The following is a 19,649-nucleotide window of genomic DNA, read 5'->3' on the forward strand; positions in this document are numbered from 1 at the left end:
TCATTCTCTATGCAGCACTAGAGAGTTCCTTCTAATATGCCAATTGACAACCTTGGATTAGTCCTCAAGGTCTCCTGAAAGTTCTAGATAATCTCTGGCTTATGCATAAACTCATCCCTTGATTTCAAGACCATTGCCTGCCTCTACCCGGCAGAAGCACTTTGACTTATTATAATCTGACCCTTCACCTGTTCCAGAGGAATCTTCTAATTTCCCACTCGTGGTCATTTTTCTGTGACTTTGCACCCTTTAGTCAAGGGGCTTCTTACTTCTGGAAGACTCTACTCATTCAATCCCTAAGTATGTGTTTGTTTCTTAAGTCCTCTGATTTGACTGGAAACATGTCTATGGTCAACCCCAAATCACTTCTCTAATCTACTTTATTCATATATACTGAACTCTTTGCTAGATCATGTTAATGTTACAAGCATCAGATATCCATTAAGGTAAAAATAGGCTGATTCTGAGATTGATTTTACTGGAGGATCGATAAGCTTTTATAGCACACAAGGGCTTGAGTAACTGTGGGAGAGGAATCTATTGTGATTTACAATCTCTACAACATTCACTTTAAGTAATTTCCCCAAATGTCAACTTAACCAAACATAGTGAACATTTGCAAACAAAGATTATTAATCATCAGATTATCTTGAATGAAACGTTGTAGTAACCAGGACTTAGAATTTAGCTATCCTGTGCATGCGAGTATACCTTTATGATCACTAAATTACAGATCATATATAATCCCCACACTACTTTATAGCCAGTATGTAATAAACACTAATGATCACTTGCAAGTTAACATGTTAGTTAATAAATCAGAAAAATGTTCTGAAAAAGAATAAAAAACAACCACAACAGCAAACACTTCGCATCTGTTCACTCTTAACGTAAGTCCAACTATGCTAGGAGTTGTAGAGTCTCTGTTATTGAAAACAGTTGGAAGAACAAAAAGATTCATGCCCATTATCTCATTTTGCATTCGGTAGGAAGCAAGTGTAACATAAGAAGCTTTCTGGAAACACTGTGTGGACACACAGCACATGCACAGAACTCATTACTGGCTCCACTGAATTTACAGCACACAATACAATAGCAGACATGTACCAGTATTGATGGTACTGTCTCAAGGGGGTTGAAATATCCTGTTAAGTACTGGAAAAAACATGAGACCTTGAGAAGTATTTCAGAGTTGAAACAAGTGGAAAGGTGCTCAGAAAGGGGAAGTACTACCTCACAACAACATGCATAACTTCTTCCTCACTGATGAGGCAGTAATTTAATAACATGGAAATGCAATAAGCCATGGAAAGAATGAAAGCCCTAAAGCCTACAAAAGTAGAACTTCCAAAAAGAACAAATGATGATCATGCATGTATAATTTAATAAAAAGTTACTCTGTGATTACAAATGACCAAGGTTCTATTTCTTTAACCCTGAGTCAATTACGGCCTAGAAGAAGTAAGAGGACCCTCCACAGAACCACTGATCCCTCTGATGATTTTACCTACTATATATTTATGGACAAATGTGGTCTAATTGCTTGATGATATTATTTTATCTATAGTAAGACCTTCTTTTTAAAGCTGGTTGAGCCTCCTAGTCACTCCCAGAATATGGAATATTATGGCCAGGGTACTATAATACTTTTATTTGTATAAAAATACGCCAGGGTCCAGTTTATAGGAAATCAAAGGTGAAGAGAGGGTATACAAAGATAAGTTTAAAAAAAAAACAAGAAGAAATGCCGAATTTAGGAAATAATAGACCCTTGCCTGAGCAACTAAACTAGACTCTTAAAAGCAAATGACACTAAAGAAAAATACTGATGATTGTTTTACTATGAAAGGCACTATAGAGATGTTATCATATATATGTGTATGTATACACACACACACACACACATACACACACACACACACACACACACACACGCACACATTCACTATACTGTCTGTACAAACCAAGATTTCATTTTGTATTTTAAAAAGCTATAAAAGAAATTACCAGAACAACTACAAAAATATGAATATAAACTAGATGCTAGATGGTATTGGGGATTACTGTTAGTGTTCTGAAGTGCAGTTATGTGTTGTGTGGCTGTAAAGGTTTGTCCTTTTCCTTCAGAGATGAAGGCTAAAGTGCTTGTGTTGAGCTGATTAGTACCACTTGATTTTAAATGGTACACAAAAATGTGTGTGTGTGTGTGTGTATGTGTAGGGTATGTGAAAGTTTACTGTATTATTTGTTTTTTTCCCTATACATTTGGCATTTTTCATAAAATAGAGAGATGGCTCAGCAGTTAAGAGCACTTGCTCTTGCAGAGGACCTGGGTTTGAGTTCTAATATCCACACAGTGGCTCACAACCCCCTATAACTCCAGTTTCAGGGGAATCCAATGCCCTCTTCTGGCCTCTGTGGGTTGGCATGGCATGTACATGGTCTATAGACACAGGCAAAACACCCATATATTTATAAACTGTTTTTCAAAAAATTAAAAATAATAATCAAATAAAAAGCAGGAACAAAGGAAGCTAGGAAATAGTGTTTGGGATAAAATAGAGAAAAATCATGCAGAATCTATTCTAAAAAGTAAAACAAAATTTGAAAAAGAAAGTTAGGCAGGGTGGTACATACTTTTAAACTCAGCACTCAGGGAGGCAGAGGCAAGTGGATCTCTGGGAATTGAGGCCTGGTCTACAAAATGAGTCCAGGACAGCCAAGGCTACACAGAGAAACCCTGTCTTGAACCTCCCCTCCTCCGCTAAAAACAAAATAAAACAAAACAACAACAACAACAAAAACAAGGGGCTGGAGAGATGGCTCAGAGGTTAAGAGCACCTTCTGCTCTTCCAAAGGTCTCAAGTTCAATCCCCAGCAATCACATGGTGGCTCACAACCATCTGTAATGAGATCTGGCGCCTTTTTGTGGCAGGCAGGTGCACATTTGTGCAAAATGCTGTATAAATAATAAATAAATCTTAAAAAATAAAAAACAACAAAAAAACCCCAAACTGAAAAATATGGTGCTGTAGCCCCATGCCCAGCAGGAGATGGCCAACACAAAATGAACCCAATGGTAATTTAGTAGGCTTTTGGCTCATATTGCTTTGTTTGAGCATTTTAAAAAAGTCTTACTGGTCTTTTGCTTGTATATTATTATGATTTCCCATCTTGTCTTTTTATGGGTTTTGTTTGTGTGTGTCTGCGTGTGTGTGTTTCTTATGTTTTTTTCTTTTAAAAAATTCTAAGTTTGCTTTTGTTTGCCTGTTTGCTTTCTAAAGATAAAGAGAGTGAAAGGGTGTGGAGTTGGGCGGGTGGTGTGGGAAGGAGCTGGGGGAGTTGGAGGAGGGGAATCGTAATCAGCCTAGAGTGTAGATTCTTTTTTCAATAAAAAAGGGAATATGGTGGTATGAAAAATAATTACGAAGAAAGGCAGACTGACAGGATATGAATTTCTGTAGAAAAGGGTTTTCTTTCAAACATAGGTAAAACCTCCCATCATGAGAGCTCTGAGGAAACAAATAAAATTCCAGTGCTGTAATTTGCTCTCTGAGTCACAGGTGCAACAATTCCATGGCAACGGCACAAATCACTCTCAGTCAAGCAAGCAGGCTGCTGTTGTTCTAATCCTTCCTGCTGGACAATACAATCACTAGCTGTGCCTAAGCACCAATGTGATTTTATATACAAATGGTAACATTTGGCTCTTCATTACATCTGGTTAAAAAAAATAAGCTAAGACTAAACTTGTAGTGCCAACCTGTACACAAATCCAACAACGGTTTTATTTAGCAGAAAAAAAATTAATAGGATGAACTCGCTATTAAATCATGTTTTTACTGAAAATAATATGGGTTTTCTTCACAAGAATAGAGATATTATATAATAACTTGGCTTGGGAAAGGGGGAGAAAAATAATTCTGCTTTCTTTTCTTTTCTTGGGTCACATTAAATGAACAAGCCTCAGTATACATGGTCCCAGTTTGCATCTCAGTTGGCAGAGTGCTGGCCTAGCATGCAGAAAGCCCTGGCTTTGGTCCTCACCGCTGCATACACCAGATATGCTGGAGTATACCTGTGATCCCACACTGGGGAGGTAGAGACAGGAAGATCAGAAGTGTAAACTCACTTTCAGTTGAGCAGGAAATTTAAGTCCAGCCTGGGTTACCAAAGGGGGGGAGGGGGAAAGCTTCTGGAACACTAGTCAAATGTAGATTCATAGGTTCCATTTCCTAAGATTCTGTTACCAATGGTGAATGGGGGTAGGAACCACAACCTGTAGTGAGCACCCCTAGGGATGACGATGCACGTTCTCATGCTTCCCTAATAGCCTGTGCTCTCATTGGCAGTACAGTTTGATTTGCTATAATGTAGAGAGGGGCACTGGAGTGGAAGTCAGTGCTGTGGGAGGTAGCTCTGTCACTAACTTATCTGACTATGGGCAAGTGAATGCCTCTGGGCCTCAGTTTTCTTGTAAGCATAATGCTGCAGTGTGCACTGAGCACATGCAGTGGACATGTCAATTTTGGTGAAAGTGTGAAAGCTTTGAAGCATGGTCGCTTGGAGAGGGGGGGCCTTTAATCTTATTTTGGAAGTATAATATATTATCTACTATAGTCCCATCAAGAGGCAGCTGCACGTTAGGTTCTCCTCTTCCCTCCTTGGCTTAATTTAATCAAAGTAGTGCTAAGATAAAGTGACATTCTTCCGTATCATTTGTCTGTTCCCTGGACCCCAAGAAGAAGGAAGGCACAGAAATAATGGGGACAAACGTGCAAATTAAACGTAAAGAAGGTTTAGGACAGTTCTCACCAAGTCTATGAGTTTGGTGACAGGAACTTCTCGGATCGGTCTTTTCATTCGACACAAAGCCTCTAACGAGGTACCAAAGCAACTCGGAAGGTAATTCCCACTGATGGTCAAGAAGTAATCTTTCCCGCGATCCAAATGAAGGACAAGAATATCTTCAATCTTATCTTCGCCCGAGTTTAGGATGGTTACAGAGTCTTTGCTGACATACACATCAAGGGAAATGTCCACTGTCTCATCTGAAATGAAAGAGATGGTGCACTGTAGCACAGAGCCCCTCAAGTGGAAAAGCAACTGTCCTCAAAACCAGAAAACAAAACCACCAGGCAACAACAGGAAGAGATGGAACACACAAAAGAGGTATCACCAATACTAAAGACAGTGAGGGTGAGAGACAAGTGGTTAGAGAACAGGAAATTCAGCCAGGGTGGTGGGAGTCTTGAGGAGTCGGTATGTAGCAAGCAGAGGCATTGGTAATGGGAAAACTCACTTGGCTCCAAGTAGCCCTCAAAAGGTTCAGCTCGAAGCCATGGCTTGCAGTATTGGCTGTCATTAAGTTTAGGGATGAAAGAAAAATGGCAGGGAACCTGTCCATTGTTGCTGATCTGGAACTTCTCCTTTTGCAGCTGCCGAAACTTCACATTCTCAAACATAAACTGGGGAATAACAAACAGACAGGCCCAACCATGCATTCATAGTAGGGGGAATAAGTTGGATTATTCATAGACAATACGAATCAAGACTAAGGTAATTATTAATCAGATGTGTAATTACCACATGAATTCACAGACCGAGACAACGTCCTAGAGTTTACTTTCATACATTGTTTAGCTGACACCAGCAGAGAATGCATTAGGTAGCTCTGGACCCTGTTCAAGGCTACCCTAGTTGTTCCCAGGATCCTAAGATGAACATGATCGTGGTCCAGGGTACTCATTCTGTGACTAAGCTCCGTTCCCTCAGACACATGAACTAAGAAGTGAACAAGGTAACTACTATGAGGCTTTCAAGCTTCTAGGTGCTGCTGTTAAGACCATATCAGGTATTAACTCCGGTGATCCAGAAAAGGGAGCTACAGCTCTGAGAAGCTAAGACGAGTCATGTGTGCCTGCATCTGCCAAACTGAAAAGCTGACCCCAGAACAGAGACATTCTGTAGAGGATCTTAACCTTGATGACCTTTTAAGTAGCACAGTTTCCTTTCTGTCAACTGCAATGGACAGTAGACAGGAAGCCGTGCAGCTTAGCTCACCTCTCTCCTGCTAAGTTCTAACGAAGGAAGGAAGTCGTTTTCCATTCTGTCCATAATGCGTACGATATCTTCAAAGACCTTACGATACCTCCGTTCATCCACAACCTTTACCTAAAGGGGAAGAAGATGGCACTTTCAGCTTCACAAGCTCCGCGCTCATCTCCATCAGAGATTATATAATCGTTTAAAGCCAGGCATTGTGGGAACACCTTTAAAATAAACTGTAGTATAATCAGCACCCTCAAAAACTTTAAGAGCCTGCTTTATCCATAACTTTCACTTCAAAGGAAATAGATCTTTATTTAGTCCTAGGAAATTATCTCAACTTCTTTATCTTTAAGAGCCCCTAATAAATTTTAAAACTCACTAAAAAAATTAAATTCATAGGCATTATAAAAATACATTTTAACAGAACAGTAAGGTTAATTGGCTAAATTTCTGGGAAAATCGCTAAAAAGCTTGATAATAGTACATATTTTGGCTAGGATTTTTCCTGGAGCCATTGCTAATTATCTGACAGTGGAGAAAATGTGATAATTGTAGTGAAAACGATTTCTTGCAGTGTGTAAAATGACAGTGCTAAAATGCATTCACTGCTATTTTTTTTAACAAGCATAAAATAGTAAAAGTGCAGAAAATATGATGAAAGCATTTCAGTCCATTAGTTGCTATGCACATTGGCAGGAATCAGATAATTGCTCACATTATGGAACAGGAAAGGCATGGTATTAGTAAGTGGAGCTGGCGACTACTTTGGAAAAAGGCCACCACAAAATGTCCTAGAATAAAACCATGACAACAGACAGGTCATTTGGACTAATGAATGGGTGAAGGAAGTTTTCAGATAACACAGGACTTCTAACGACATGATATACATGTATTATTTTTAAAATATTAAAACTTCATACAAACTAATGTAATAAATTAGCACAAGTAATACAACGTATCATTGTTATATTTGAGGCATCAGTTACCTTTTTACATAATGTCTAAAATTTCACAAGAATCCATGTTAAAAGGAGACTCATGAGCCAGGCGTCTCAGTACTCAGGAGGCAGAGGCAGGCAGTTGGCTATGAGTTTGAGGCCAGTCTGGTCTATAGAGTGAGTCCAGGACCAGAAAGATAATATAGAGAAACCCTGTCTCAAAAAACCAGAGAGAGACAGAGAGAGACAGAGACAGAGACAGAGACAGAGAGAGAGAGAGAGAGAGAAGAGAGAGAGAGAGAGAGAGAGAGAGAGAGAGTGTGTGTGTGTGTCATGTATACAGCAAAGGATCTGAGACAGATATGGAAAGCAGTCTATGGATTTTTCTTGAGACAGGTTTTCTCTTGTAGCCTTGGCTGTCCTGGGCTCACTTTATAAACCAGGCTGGCCTTGAACTCACAGAGATCCACCTGCCTTTGCCTCCCGAGTGCTGGGATTAAAGGCGGGTACCACCAAACTCCACTCTAGGGTATCTTTTAAAAAACGTATCTGAGACATGACTTAGAGAACTGAGGATTGACCACTTTGGTCCCACAGTATGTAAGTCTTAGCTTAAGATGGAAGTCATACTCTTATTACAAAATTCTGTAACTTTTTCTAAAAAAGTACTTTTAGAACTTTCTTATTTTTATTTATTGTAATTGATTCACACATTACATTTCTTATCTTCCCATTTCCATCCTCTCTCCCCCTTTTGCCCTATTCCCCTCCCCTAGACCTCTGATTGGAGGGGGTGTGCTCCTACTCCATTGTCTGGCCATAGCCTATCAGGTCTCATCAGGACAGCCTGTATCCCCTTCCTCTGTGTGCCCGCAAGGCTGTCCTGACAACAGGCAGTGATCAATTGCAGATACCACAGTGCATGTCAGAGGTTCAGCAGAAGTCCCCTTCCCCATGCTCCCACATGGAGAATCAACTGTCCATAGGCTACATATGAACAGGAGGTCTAGATGCTCTGCATGCATTGTCCATGGTTGGTGCACCAGTTTGTGCATCCCTGCCTCCCCCACCATGTCCAGACCCGCCAGGCCTTGATGGTTTCCCTGTGGAGCACCTGACCTCTCCAGGTCCTTCTATCCCTCAACTCTTCTCTATAACACTCAATACTCTGCACAGAGTCTAGCATCTGTCTCAATCCCCTGCTAGGTGGAGTCTCTCAGAAGACATCTGTGTTGGGCTAATATCCACTTATAAGTGAGTATATACCATGTGTATCTTTCTTGGTCTGGGTTACCTCACTCAGGATGACTGTTATGATTGTTTCTAGTTCCATTCATTTGCCTGCAAATGTCAAGACTTCCTTGTTTTTAATAGCTGAGTAATATTCCATGGTGTAAATGTACCACAAGACCCAGAAATAAACCTACACACCTATGGACACTTGATTTTTGACAAAGAAGCCAAATCTATACAATGGAAAAAGGATAGCATCTTCAACAAATGGTGCTGGTCTAACTGGATGTCTACATGTAGAAAGATGCAAATAGGTCCATATTTATCACCCTGTACAAAACTAAAGTCCAAGTGGATTAAAGACCTCAATATAAAACCAGAGACACTAAATCTGTTAGAAGACTCAAAGGAGATAACTACTAAGGAGGACCCAAGGGAGGATGCTTAAATCCCACTCAGAAGGGGAAATAGAATAGACAGAGGTAGTGGTTGAAGAGAGGGAACAAGGTAGGAGAAGAACCACAGAGAGAAATAAGAGTGGAGATCAGACCTGGGGAGAACAGTGTGTGGGGGGGGAGAAGGACAAAAGGCTTGTAGAGCAAAGAGAAACTGTGGGCAGGGGCATCTCTGTGGCAAGCTGGAGACCTAAGTCAGGGTAGGATCCTGGAGGAATATGAGGGGGAATCTAGCAGAGACTCCTAGTAGGAGGGGTCATAGAGACTGAAGAGGACACCCTCTAACTAGACAAGTCTCCTAGTAGAGAGAGGAGTACAGCAACCCACCCACAAAAACTTTGACTCAAAATTTATCCTGCTTACAAAATGTGTAGGGATAAAGATAGAGTAGAGCAGAGATTGAGGGAAGGTCCAACCAATGCCTGGCGCAACCTAAGACCCATACTATGGGAGAGAACTAACCCCTGACACTATTAACAGTACTCTGTTTGCAGACAAGAGTCTAGCAGAGTTTTCCTCTGAGAGGCTCCACCCTGCAGTACCTCAATACCGATGATGCTGAGCCTCATAGCCAAACATTGGGTGATGTGTAGGAGCTTTGTGGAAAAGTAGGGGTAGGGAGAAAAGGACCAGGAGGTGACAGTAGCTCCACAAGAAGACCAACAGAGCCAACCAACCAGGACCCAGAGGGGCCTGCTGAGATTGAAGTACCAACCTAGGACCTTGCATGGACTGGACCCAGGCTCCCCTACAAAGATGTAGCTGATGCGCAGCTCAGGCTTCATGTGGGTCCTCCAGTAAGGGGAGTTAAGCTTTCTCTGATATGGACTCTCTTGCCTGCTTTTCGATCACTTCCCCCTGGCAGGGACTGCCTTGCTAGGCCACAGGGAAAGAGGACATGCTCAATCCTGATGTGACTTCATGAGCTGGGGTGGAGTGAAAGGGGGCTCCTCTTTTCTGAGGAATAGGGAAGTGGGATGGAGGAGGGGGAGGGAGGGTGGGACTGGGAGGTGAGGAGGGATGGAACTATGACCAGAATGTAAAGTGAAGAAATAAATTAATTAATTTAAAAAAGGCTCAAGAATATAAAGGACCCTTGAAAAATTTAAAAGTATCTAAGTGGGAGCTTAGGATTGATATGCAGTATGAAAATATTCCAAGGTTTTGAAAGGAAACACTAAAAAAAAAAAAAAAATCTAAGGAGGCCAGTGTCTGGGAAGAGATGCCTTCTTTAAAGAGATTAGGGGATGCACATGAGGAAAAGAGGACAGCCTTGAGGTAGACACTGGACTTGGAGGGGTTAAATGCAGCTTCTGAGGCATGTTTAATCAGGACATTAGCATTACTAAGGGGCTGTGGGGTAGTGGGCAGAACATGGATTTAGGAGTTGAGCAGACCAAAGATTTGAATCTCAGCTCCAGTTCTACATGAACACTCTCAAGGGCATTTTTAAAGTCCCTGGGTTTTTATCTGCCCACCTGTGAGATGGAGACTATTGAAGTGAGTGCTGCTGTGGGAAGCAACGCAGGTGTACAGATGAGCGAGCACCATTTCTAGCACACAGTTACTAGTAATGCAGGTGTACAGATGAGCGAGCACCATTTCTAGCACACAGTTACTAGTAATGCAGGTGTACAGATGAGCGAGCACCATTTCTAGCACACAGTTACTAGTAATGCAGGTGTACAGATGAGCGAGCACCATTTCTAGCACACAGTTACTAGTAATGCAGGTGTACAGATGAGCGAGCACCATTTCTAGCACACAGTTACTAGTAATGCAGGTGTACAGATGAGCGAGCACCATTTCTAGCACACAGTTACTAGTAATGCAGGTGTACAGATGAGCGAGCACCATTTCTAGCACACAGTTACTAGTAATGCAGGTGTACAGATGAGCGAGCACCATTTCTAGCACACAGTTACTAGTAATGCAGGTGTACAGATGAGCGAGCACCATTTCTAGCACACAGTTACTAGTAATGCAGGTGTACAGATGAGCGAGCACCATTTCTAGCACACAGTTACTAGTAATGCAGGTGTACAGATGAGCGAGCACCATTTCTAGCACACAGTTACTAGTAATGCAGGTGTACAGATGAGCGAGCACCATTTCTAGCACACAGTTACTAGTAATGCAGGTGTACAGATGAGCGAGCACCATTTCTAGCACACAGTTACTAGTAATGCAGGTGTACAGATGAGCGAGCACCATTTCTAGCACACAGTTACTAGTAATGCAGGTGTACAGATGAGCGAGCACCATTTCTAGCACACAGTTACTAGGTGCTGTGGATGGGATTAAGCACACGGCTAGTATCATTATGATGTTAAAATTTCAAAGTGGAGTGGGAAGGGGGAGAGGTGGGAGTGAGTGATCTGGTGTGTGTTTACAGGGCACAAAACCCTGGGTTTGATTCCTAGCATCATGTTAAAAACAGCTGTACACAGTGGAAGGAGAGAATTAATTCCTGCTAAGTTGTCATAAAATATAATTAAAAATATAATAAACAAATATGATTTTAATAAAAATATAAACAAAACCAACTGCAACTCCAGAGTGGCCCCAAAATAAAGTTATTGGTTATCTTGAAAAATTTAAATGTACTCTAAGACCAAGAACTAATTTTGTTTCTCAAGGAAATGCCCTAAAGGTATTCTTTTTAAAAAGAGGACTCTGGCAGGGGGAGGGGTGGTAGAGAGATAGCTCAGTGGTTAGGAGCACTGGCTGTTCTTTCAGGGGATCTGGGTTCAATTTCCAGCACCCACATGGCAGCCCACAGCTGTCTGTAACTCCAGTTCCAGGAGATCCAACAGCCTCACACAAAGACATGCATGCAAGGAAAACACTAATGCACATAAAATAAAAGCTAAACGAGGACTCAGGACACACGGGTGACACCTATGTCAGCAGTTTCTGAAATTGACATAGATAGAAGAAATCTGTTCCATTATGCTCTCTGCATGCATGAACACATTAATCTTTATTAGTTGATCTCATTACTAGCATACTTTGTAGAGGAGGAGACTGATTATATATATGTTAAATAAATTGTCTGTAGACTCACAATTACAAAGTGGTTGACCTAGAACGCAAAACCAGGCAGTAGACTATCATCCTAGTAAGAACCACATTAGTTATAGCCTGACAAGTTATACGGCCACATGTGTGGAAAATCCACAAGAAATAATCCAAGTATATAAATCAGCAAGATTGTAACAAAATCTGCACACTCATAACACAGGTTTAAAAAAAGAGGAAAAATGCATTCACAATAGAGACAAAACGTGAAATAACTGGCTATAAATTCAGTTCAAGACACAACGAAATTCAAAATAAGAGAAAATCCGTGTTGTTTGAGAGAGTTGTAGCAGATGGGATATAGCACTTAAAGTCGTAAGTAGATCTGGTCCTATTCTGATCAGTGTGTGCCTACACAGCATAAAATATCTGGACCATGAAGAGATCTAAGACGGCATCTGAGAGGGCTGAAGGGGTGCTAAGCACTCAACTCTGCAAATGATTGTCTGTTTAGAGAACATTTATGGCATGCTGAATTACAAACCTGTTCTACATCTACATAACGCTCTGGAAATAGCTACTTGGCATGTAAACAAATGAATGAGCAATCAACTTTTTACCCCAATATGGAACAGGGCGCTAACAGGTTTGTGGTCACTAGTTTTGAGTTCCATGTGACTCCGGTAATGAAGCTGATTAACATTTATTCCTCTCCAAAGAATTCGGTCACACCAGGCTGGAACTCGGCATTTCCCACTGTAAATAAAGGAATGAGTCACAAACAGAACATACCCCACAAAAATGTAATAACACACATTGGTTTAGAATCACATTAACCCTCTTTTCATATGCTCCCAATGAACCACACACTCCTTCCCAGAGGACCCCTATCATCTTCTTTCCTACACTGTAAGCACTGAGACTGGCCTTGTCTGCCTGCCAGCCATTGAACTCCTAGCACTACTGCCCAGTACGAAGTTTGTGCCTAGTGTCATCTACTGAATGAATAGATGGTTTTTTTAAATTTAGGTCTGTATCTTAAATAATATCACCATAGGGGAAAAAACGGAACAGCACCTTCTTAAAATAGCCTTACGGGGTCAGGGTTGTATTCTGAACGTTTTCTCTTCCTTTGCTCCACCTGACTGCGATGGTACTTCATAATGGACAAGTAATCAAATTGAAAAACGGAAAGGCTCTATTCCTCTCGACTGGGCTTAATCTATGGGGAAAGAGTAGAGCTTTCTCTTTTAAGCCTGGCCGTTCAAGGACACCTCCAGCTTCTTTGATAGAGATCAACTAACATGCATGCATACAAGCTTGAGCATAGACCAGTCCACAGAAAGCTTTATCATTCATTCAAATAAGGGATACCTTGTAAGTACACTTGATCTAGTAAGTGACTCAAATAGTCCTTATCAGTAGCTCTTGAGCTCTATCTTAAGTGGCAGAAACCAAGCAAAGTAAACAAGTTCCCTCAGCATCCCTTTTCAATTGTGGATGGGCTCCCTGGGGTATCCGAGACATCCCATCCCCCCACTGCCTCCGCAGAGTTTGAAGCAGCTGAGTATGCTTATGGCTTCTTTTATCTTTCAAGCTTCTGAGCCCCCTAGGAAACTAGAAAAAAGAAAGAAACAGTATGTGGGGGACACAGGCATTTATGGATTTACTGAGTGGCCGCTACTTTTCTGGGGAGATGTGGAAATCAAAGGGACTCCAAGGATTAGTTCTCTTTGTTACCAACAACAGCAGGTGTGAGTCCAGACATTAGGATTTCTAAGAAGTTACCAGGGCATTATTTTTAAAGACCTGGTTTTAAACTTTCATTTATGTGGACATATAAGCAGGTACCCTCAAAGGCCAGGAGAGGGTATCAGATCCCCTGGAGCTGGAGTTATTGAACTTGGATCCTCGGCAAGAGCACCAAATATTCTAGCCACTGAGTAATCTCTCCAGGAGCTCACCAATGGACTCTAATGTGCTCTCAGGACCAACAAGGACTATGTAGAAGAACTGCTTATGACTCTGTTCTTACCTTCTGCTGTCCAAAGTTAAGTAGCAGAGAAGTAGTTTGGGGGAAGGGGATAAGAGCATCAGTTAAGAAAGGAGGGTAAGATTAGGAAGGCACAAAATGTCAGCTAGTTGGCAGAGGTGCTAGAACAAGGGAATTGGAGGCAGCTCATGAAGTGTCACCAGCCTTGACAGCTCGTTAATACTTTCCTAACATAAGCTCAGTTTGAAATACAACCCTGAGCCATTAGATTTCCCTCTCTGCGTATGGAATTATTGATGTAAAAAATTCCCAGCTTCTCAGGAGGGACACAGGGTTAGGGTTAGAAGATCAAGCCTTAGCCTTTACCTGGAATCCCATCTGTCAGTTTTAGAATCATACTTGTAGGTGGGGATAAACTTGATTTCCCCTTCATTGAAATCCACGAAAGCTTTTTTCTGTGTGCGCTGAATGTTTAACTACGGACAGAAAGAAACATCACATAAGCACAGCAACATCATATTAATGTGATAATCAGGCTGACTGGCCACTGCTTCCTTTCTAGGTATTCAGTTCCACAGCCTTTTCAACTGTGGAAAAACACACAGATAAGATTTCTTATCTTTTGAATTCAATGTCAACAATGCCAGAGCAGTAGTATTCTAATAATACTTGTTTTTAGCACAGTGCCATTTTATTGCCATTTGTGGCCAGGATAAAATTGTGGAAACAAGAACACAGAATAACCCTACATTGCTTAGAACTTGGCAAGAATGATCTAGCATAATTATAATTACAACAGAAAGCACACAAAGCTTAAAAGATAATTTCTGAAACGAATTTTAGTGGCTAATTAATGTATTTTTTTCAAATGGGTGAACTGGGGCTATAGAGATGGCTCAGTAATTAAGAGAGCGCAGAGGACCGGGATTTGTTGGATGGCTCACAGGGACCTGCAACTTCAGCTCTATGGAATTTACAGCTGCCTTCAGGCCCTAGCAAGCACTGCATTCACACGTACTGGCCCATACTCATACATACACACAGTAATCCTCCTGTCTCCACCTCCCCCTGTTAATGCTGGGGTCACAGGTGTTATGTGGCCATGCTCAGCTTTTTATGTGGATGTTAGGATACAAATTCAGGCCCTCATGCTTGCAAGGCACATGTCGTTTCTTCAGCCCTACAATCCACTGTTGTAAATTATCCTCACTCAGCTACTTCACCAAAGTTACACGAGATTCAGAATGAATCCCAACTCTACCCTTTCTGGAGGCAAGAAAGGGGAAGAAACACAAACAAATTAGCCATTCGACTTCAGTGTAAAGGTAGCTAGATAAAAAGGCTCACTATGAAAACTATTGTAGGGCAAAACACCTGAACTTTTATTGTGTCTAAAGGTCAAAAAGGCTCTCCTGATGATTTAAAGATATTTGAACCAAGTAAAAAAAAAAAATTGTCTTTCCTCATTAAGAAGTGTTTGCTTTCATTCCAGTAACAAGATGTTCTGGGTACCTAAAGGAAGTGAAATCAGCATACGAAAGATGTGTGTGCATACATGTTCACTGTGGCACTATTCATAATAGCTGAATATAAAGCAAGTACCTGAGAAAAATGCCTGTTAATAGTGACTAGATAGGGCTGGAGAGATGGCTCAGCAGTTAAGAGCACTGTCTATTCCTCCAGAGGTCCTAAGTTCAATTCCCAGCAACCACATGGTGGCTCACAGCCATCTGTAATGGGATCTGACTACCTCTTCTGGTGTGCATGAAAACAGAGCACTCATACACATAAAATAAATAAATAAATCTTTAAGAAAACAATGACTAGATAAAGAAAACGTGATGCACACATAAAATATTCAGCCATAATGGGTGAAATACTGTCATTTGCAGCAAAATGGATGAGCTAGACAAAATTAATGTTAAATTAAATAAATCAGACACAGAAAGACAAATAGTACATGTTAGCTCTCAGGAATGAAAGCCAAAATAAGCCAACTTGAATGTAGAATAGTGGTTATCAGAAAGTGGGATGTGAGAGGAAGTTGAATAAAAATAAGGTGGGGTTTTTTTGGTGCTATAGATTGCATCTGCAGCATTACATAGATTATGCAAATGTTCTACCACTGAGCGACATTCCCCAGCTCTCAGAGGTTGGATTTGATTACTGTACTCTGAATAGACTTGCTGATATATCACAAGAAACACAATGGCTATGTGCAATTAATATATACATACATACATATATATACATATTAACCAAATATCAAAGGACATGAAGGAACATTCATTTTTATTGGCCTGTACCTATATTCCAAAAAATTTATTTGTATGAACAAGGTTCACTGGCACATGCTTGTAATGGCAGCATTTAGAAAGCAGAGGAGGACCATAAGTTCAAGTCCAGCCCTATGCTATTCAGCTAGTTCCAGGCTAGGATAGGCTTTATAATGATACTCTAGTTCAAAAGGAAGAGATAAATGTATGTAAATAAAAATTCAACTCATTTACCAGGTTTACACACCAACATAGTGGCTTTTATGCACAGATCCTGGTTTCTTGAATATCAGGCTTTGTCTGAGTACTACATAATCAGTTGTTTTCCCACAAGGACTTTTGTTGTTGTTCTTTGTTTATATGTGGGTGGGTGTCTGTGGGAATGTGCAGATGTCAGAATGGTTTTTTTCAATCAGTTCTCTACCATACATTTTGAGACAGAGTCTCTCATTGAAGCAGGAGCTCACGGTTTGGACTAGGCTGTGTGGCCAGTAAGCCCTTGAGATATACCTGTTTCGGCAGCCCAGAGCTGAGGTTCCAGACACAAGCTACTATGCCTGGCTTTTACATGGGTGTTGAGGACCCTAACTCAACAAACACTATATCCATGGAGCCACCTTCCTAGCCCTTTATACTGCTTTTAACACAAACAGCTAAACAATAGTTAATACCAACTTATCAGTTCCTATTAGATTATAGATTATGCTATCCTTTCCAAACAACCTTCTTTTCTTAGTGCCTTACTCCTTCTTTTACCTCTAAGCCTGCCAAATAACCATAGAACGATTTTCCCCATTCCATCTGCTACACCACACCAACAGAGCAAAAGGCTCACTTCCTTTAGGAAGTATTCTCCAGTTAACCTCACCCATCCTCCAGACCACTGATACAAATCTCTAAAAAACTCTGCCTGATAATGACTTACTAAATGAACTTTATATTGGCTTTTTGTCACCAACATTATCACCCTTGCATCGTAGCACTTTTAATCAAGGCACTCCAAATCTATATAGCGCCAGCCACAGTATCTTGTGAGATAGTATGAACTTGCCATCTCTTTCTAGCATAAGCCATGACTACCATATGTCTAGCTCATAACCATACCGATCTCTGCCACTGAAACTTCACTTACCTGGTCGAATTTCAAGAGCTTCTGAAGGTCATTTTTATTAATAAGATTTTTCACCTCATTGGCATCAGGCATGCAAAGTCTGTAGTTCAAGTCTCCCAACCAAATGACAACACTGAGGACCAAGAAATAGATTAGAACAGACCAGAGATAGATTAAAATAGCAGCAATTAAGATGAAAGCCAATCAGAGGAGGATGGAGAGAAGACAATGGGTAGATTATTTATAAGGATCTATTTATCACTGACAAGGGGTTTAAAGCTGTAATCAATTCTTTAGGGGCAAGTACTGCCAATACCTAAGAAAGACAATAGATTATAAAATATCTGGGAAAAATAGGCACACCACATAAAATCAAATGAAAATGGGGAATGCAGTATACATGTGGGATTTGGAAGCTAAGGAGTTAATTGACTGAGAAGCATGCAGTTTATTTGCTGGATTAGCTTCAAATTTTTCTCTGGCTGCCTGCCAGGTCTCTAGGCTAAGCGAATCTTACTGTTTTTCCCCTCCCAGAGCTCTGAGGTTTTGTAGGCTCTCTGTGAGAGATCGCATAGTGGGAATGACTGACAGAGCCCAGGAGGATAATGAAGTCCCAGCTCTCTACTGTGGCCAACCTGACATACGAAGTTAAAACCTGAAGTTCAAGTTCCAAGAAAGAAACTGGCACCTAAGTCCTCAGTCCAAGCACCAGGATTTGAGATGCGCTGAGAAGACAACCCTGAAATGACCACATCAAAATAAGGCCCTTTCGAATCATTGAAAATTCTCAAAGCAACAGGAACGTTTTGGACTCTTGGAAAATAAATTTATGAAATTGCTGATGACTTCATGGTTATACATTTCAAGGCCTTGGCTTTGAGAATTCTATATGACTCTAATTGCTGTGACAATACGGACACACTCAAATACCACTATCTTTCCCTAGTCCTTCAATAATTCTCTTCATATCCACTGCTTCTAATATTCCTAAATTACCTTTTGATTTACTATAATTCTCACCTCACACTACTTCTTGCAAATCACCCTTTTAGAATTTCAAAGACCAGAGCCAGGGCGTGGTGGTGCACACCTTTAATCCCAGCACTCCATAGGGAGAGACAGGTGGATCTCTGTGAGTTTGAGGCCAGCCTGATCTGCAAAATGAGTCCAGGACAGTCAGGACTACAAGAGAAACCCTGACTCGAAAAACCGAACCAAACCAAACCAAAAAAGAAATTCAAATATTCATTTCTTTACAACAGAGTATTTTCTATCACCTTCCAATGGATCTCTGATTCTGTCTTTATGAAATCTCATTCTTTGCCACCACCTTTTTTGTTTTTTGTTTTTGGTTTTTTGAGACAGGGTTTCTCTGTGTAGCCTTGGCTGTCCTGGACTCACTTTGTAGACCAGGCTGGCCTCGAACTCACAGAGATCCGTCCGCCTCTGCCTCCCAAGTGCTGGGATTAAAGGTGTGCGCCACCACCGCCCAGCACCCCCCCCCTTTTTTTTTTAAAATAATCACAACCATTAAAAAGAAGAATGTAGATATGTGGGCACAAAGTTACAAAGAGATAGTAGGGCAATCTCTTCTCATACAACAAATATGTGTCTGTGTATGTAAGGAGAAAAGTCTAGAAGAGACTGTTCAGTGAAATGATGCATGTCTCCATATCCTTTTAAATTTTCTGGTAGATGCACTTAAAATATAAAAGAAAAAACCTTTTATTTATTTAACCCAATCTATCCAAATCATTAATATGTGATTAACATTTTGTAAATTAAGGTAGCCCACATTTTCTCCAAGAAGTCTTCAAAACCTAATATGACTTTTGCTTACAGACCTCTCACTTTGACTAAGGACTTTCTAAGACCCAACATCCAGATGTTGGCTATCATATTAGACAGTGCAGCTCTAGAAAGATCCACAGCCAAATGTTAAAGACAGTGTTCTTTGGAGAGAGGGACTGGCTGGGGAGAATAAAAGATAAGAAGTAAAGGATTTTAAATAATGTTTATTCATTTTATCTTCTGTAATTAAACTAATGAACACTTCTATTTTATTTTTTAAAAATATTACTCCAACTCATAGGCTCCTTCAGCATTATTTTAGAAGCCACATTAATATCAATCCCCTATCCCCCTAATGCCAAACCCAATGTTTCTGCCTCAGGTTATTGCTAAATACCATCCTCTTCTTTGAGACCCAAATCCCCAGATGGAAGCTCTTCACAGCTCCTGAGCTTCTCACTCTATTTGGTCAGTTATAACCCTAGTCAAAGGCCACGGTGAGATAAGGACTTACTCATGCTTCATGATATTCAACTGTGGGAGAGTCTGATTGGGGACGGAAAAACTCATTCTTGCACAGATGTCTTTATAATCCTGATTCCTTCTTTCAAATTCTTCCACATGGGCAGCCAGGTGGGAGTTGACGATGCAGAAAGTGGTGTTATGAAAAACAAATCTCACAGCTACTCCACCTTTGTTTCCCTGTTAGCCAACGTAATTATAAAGTTAGTTAACACAAGCAGCAATTGCATTTCACATAGATATCAACAATAATCAAAT

The 19,649-nt window shown here is 40.7% G+C and overlaps 1 protein-coding gene across 2 annotated transcripts in view; it reads right to left on the reverse strand.

Annotated features, from left to right (window-relative positions):
- The window catches only part of OCRL (OCRL inositol polyphosphate-5-phosphatase), a 59,555-nt gene that overhangs the window by 13,527 nt on the left and 26,379 nt on the right, over positions 1–19,649 (reverse strand). For both annotated transcript variants that reach the window (XM_084789939.1, XM_084789938.1), the window contains exons 12-18: positions 19,384–19,571; positions 17,100–17,211; positions 14,058–14,167; positions 12,319–12,454; positions 6,064–6,174; positions 5,303–5,468; positions 4,816–5,051 (exon numbers count right to left, since the gene is read on the reverse strand). In XM_084789939.1, coding sequence (XP_084646065.1) covers positions 4,816–5,051; positions 5,303–5,468; positions 6,064–6,174; positions 12,319–12,454; positions 14,058–14,167; positions 17,100–17,211; positions 19,384–19,571 — 1,059 coding nt within the window. The remainder of the gene's footprint in view (positions 1–4,815; positions 5,052–5,302; positions 5,469–6,063; positions 6,175–12,318; positions 12,455–14,057; positions 14,168–17,099; positions 17,212–19,383; positions 19,572–19,649) is intronic.

This window comes from Acomys minous, assembly GCF_964271855.1.
Source record: "Acomys minous genome assembly, chromosome: 7".
Taxonomy (NCBI): domain Eukaryota; kingdom Metazoa; phylum Chordata; class Mammalia; order Rodentia; family Muridae; genus Acomys; species Acomys minous.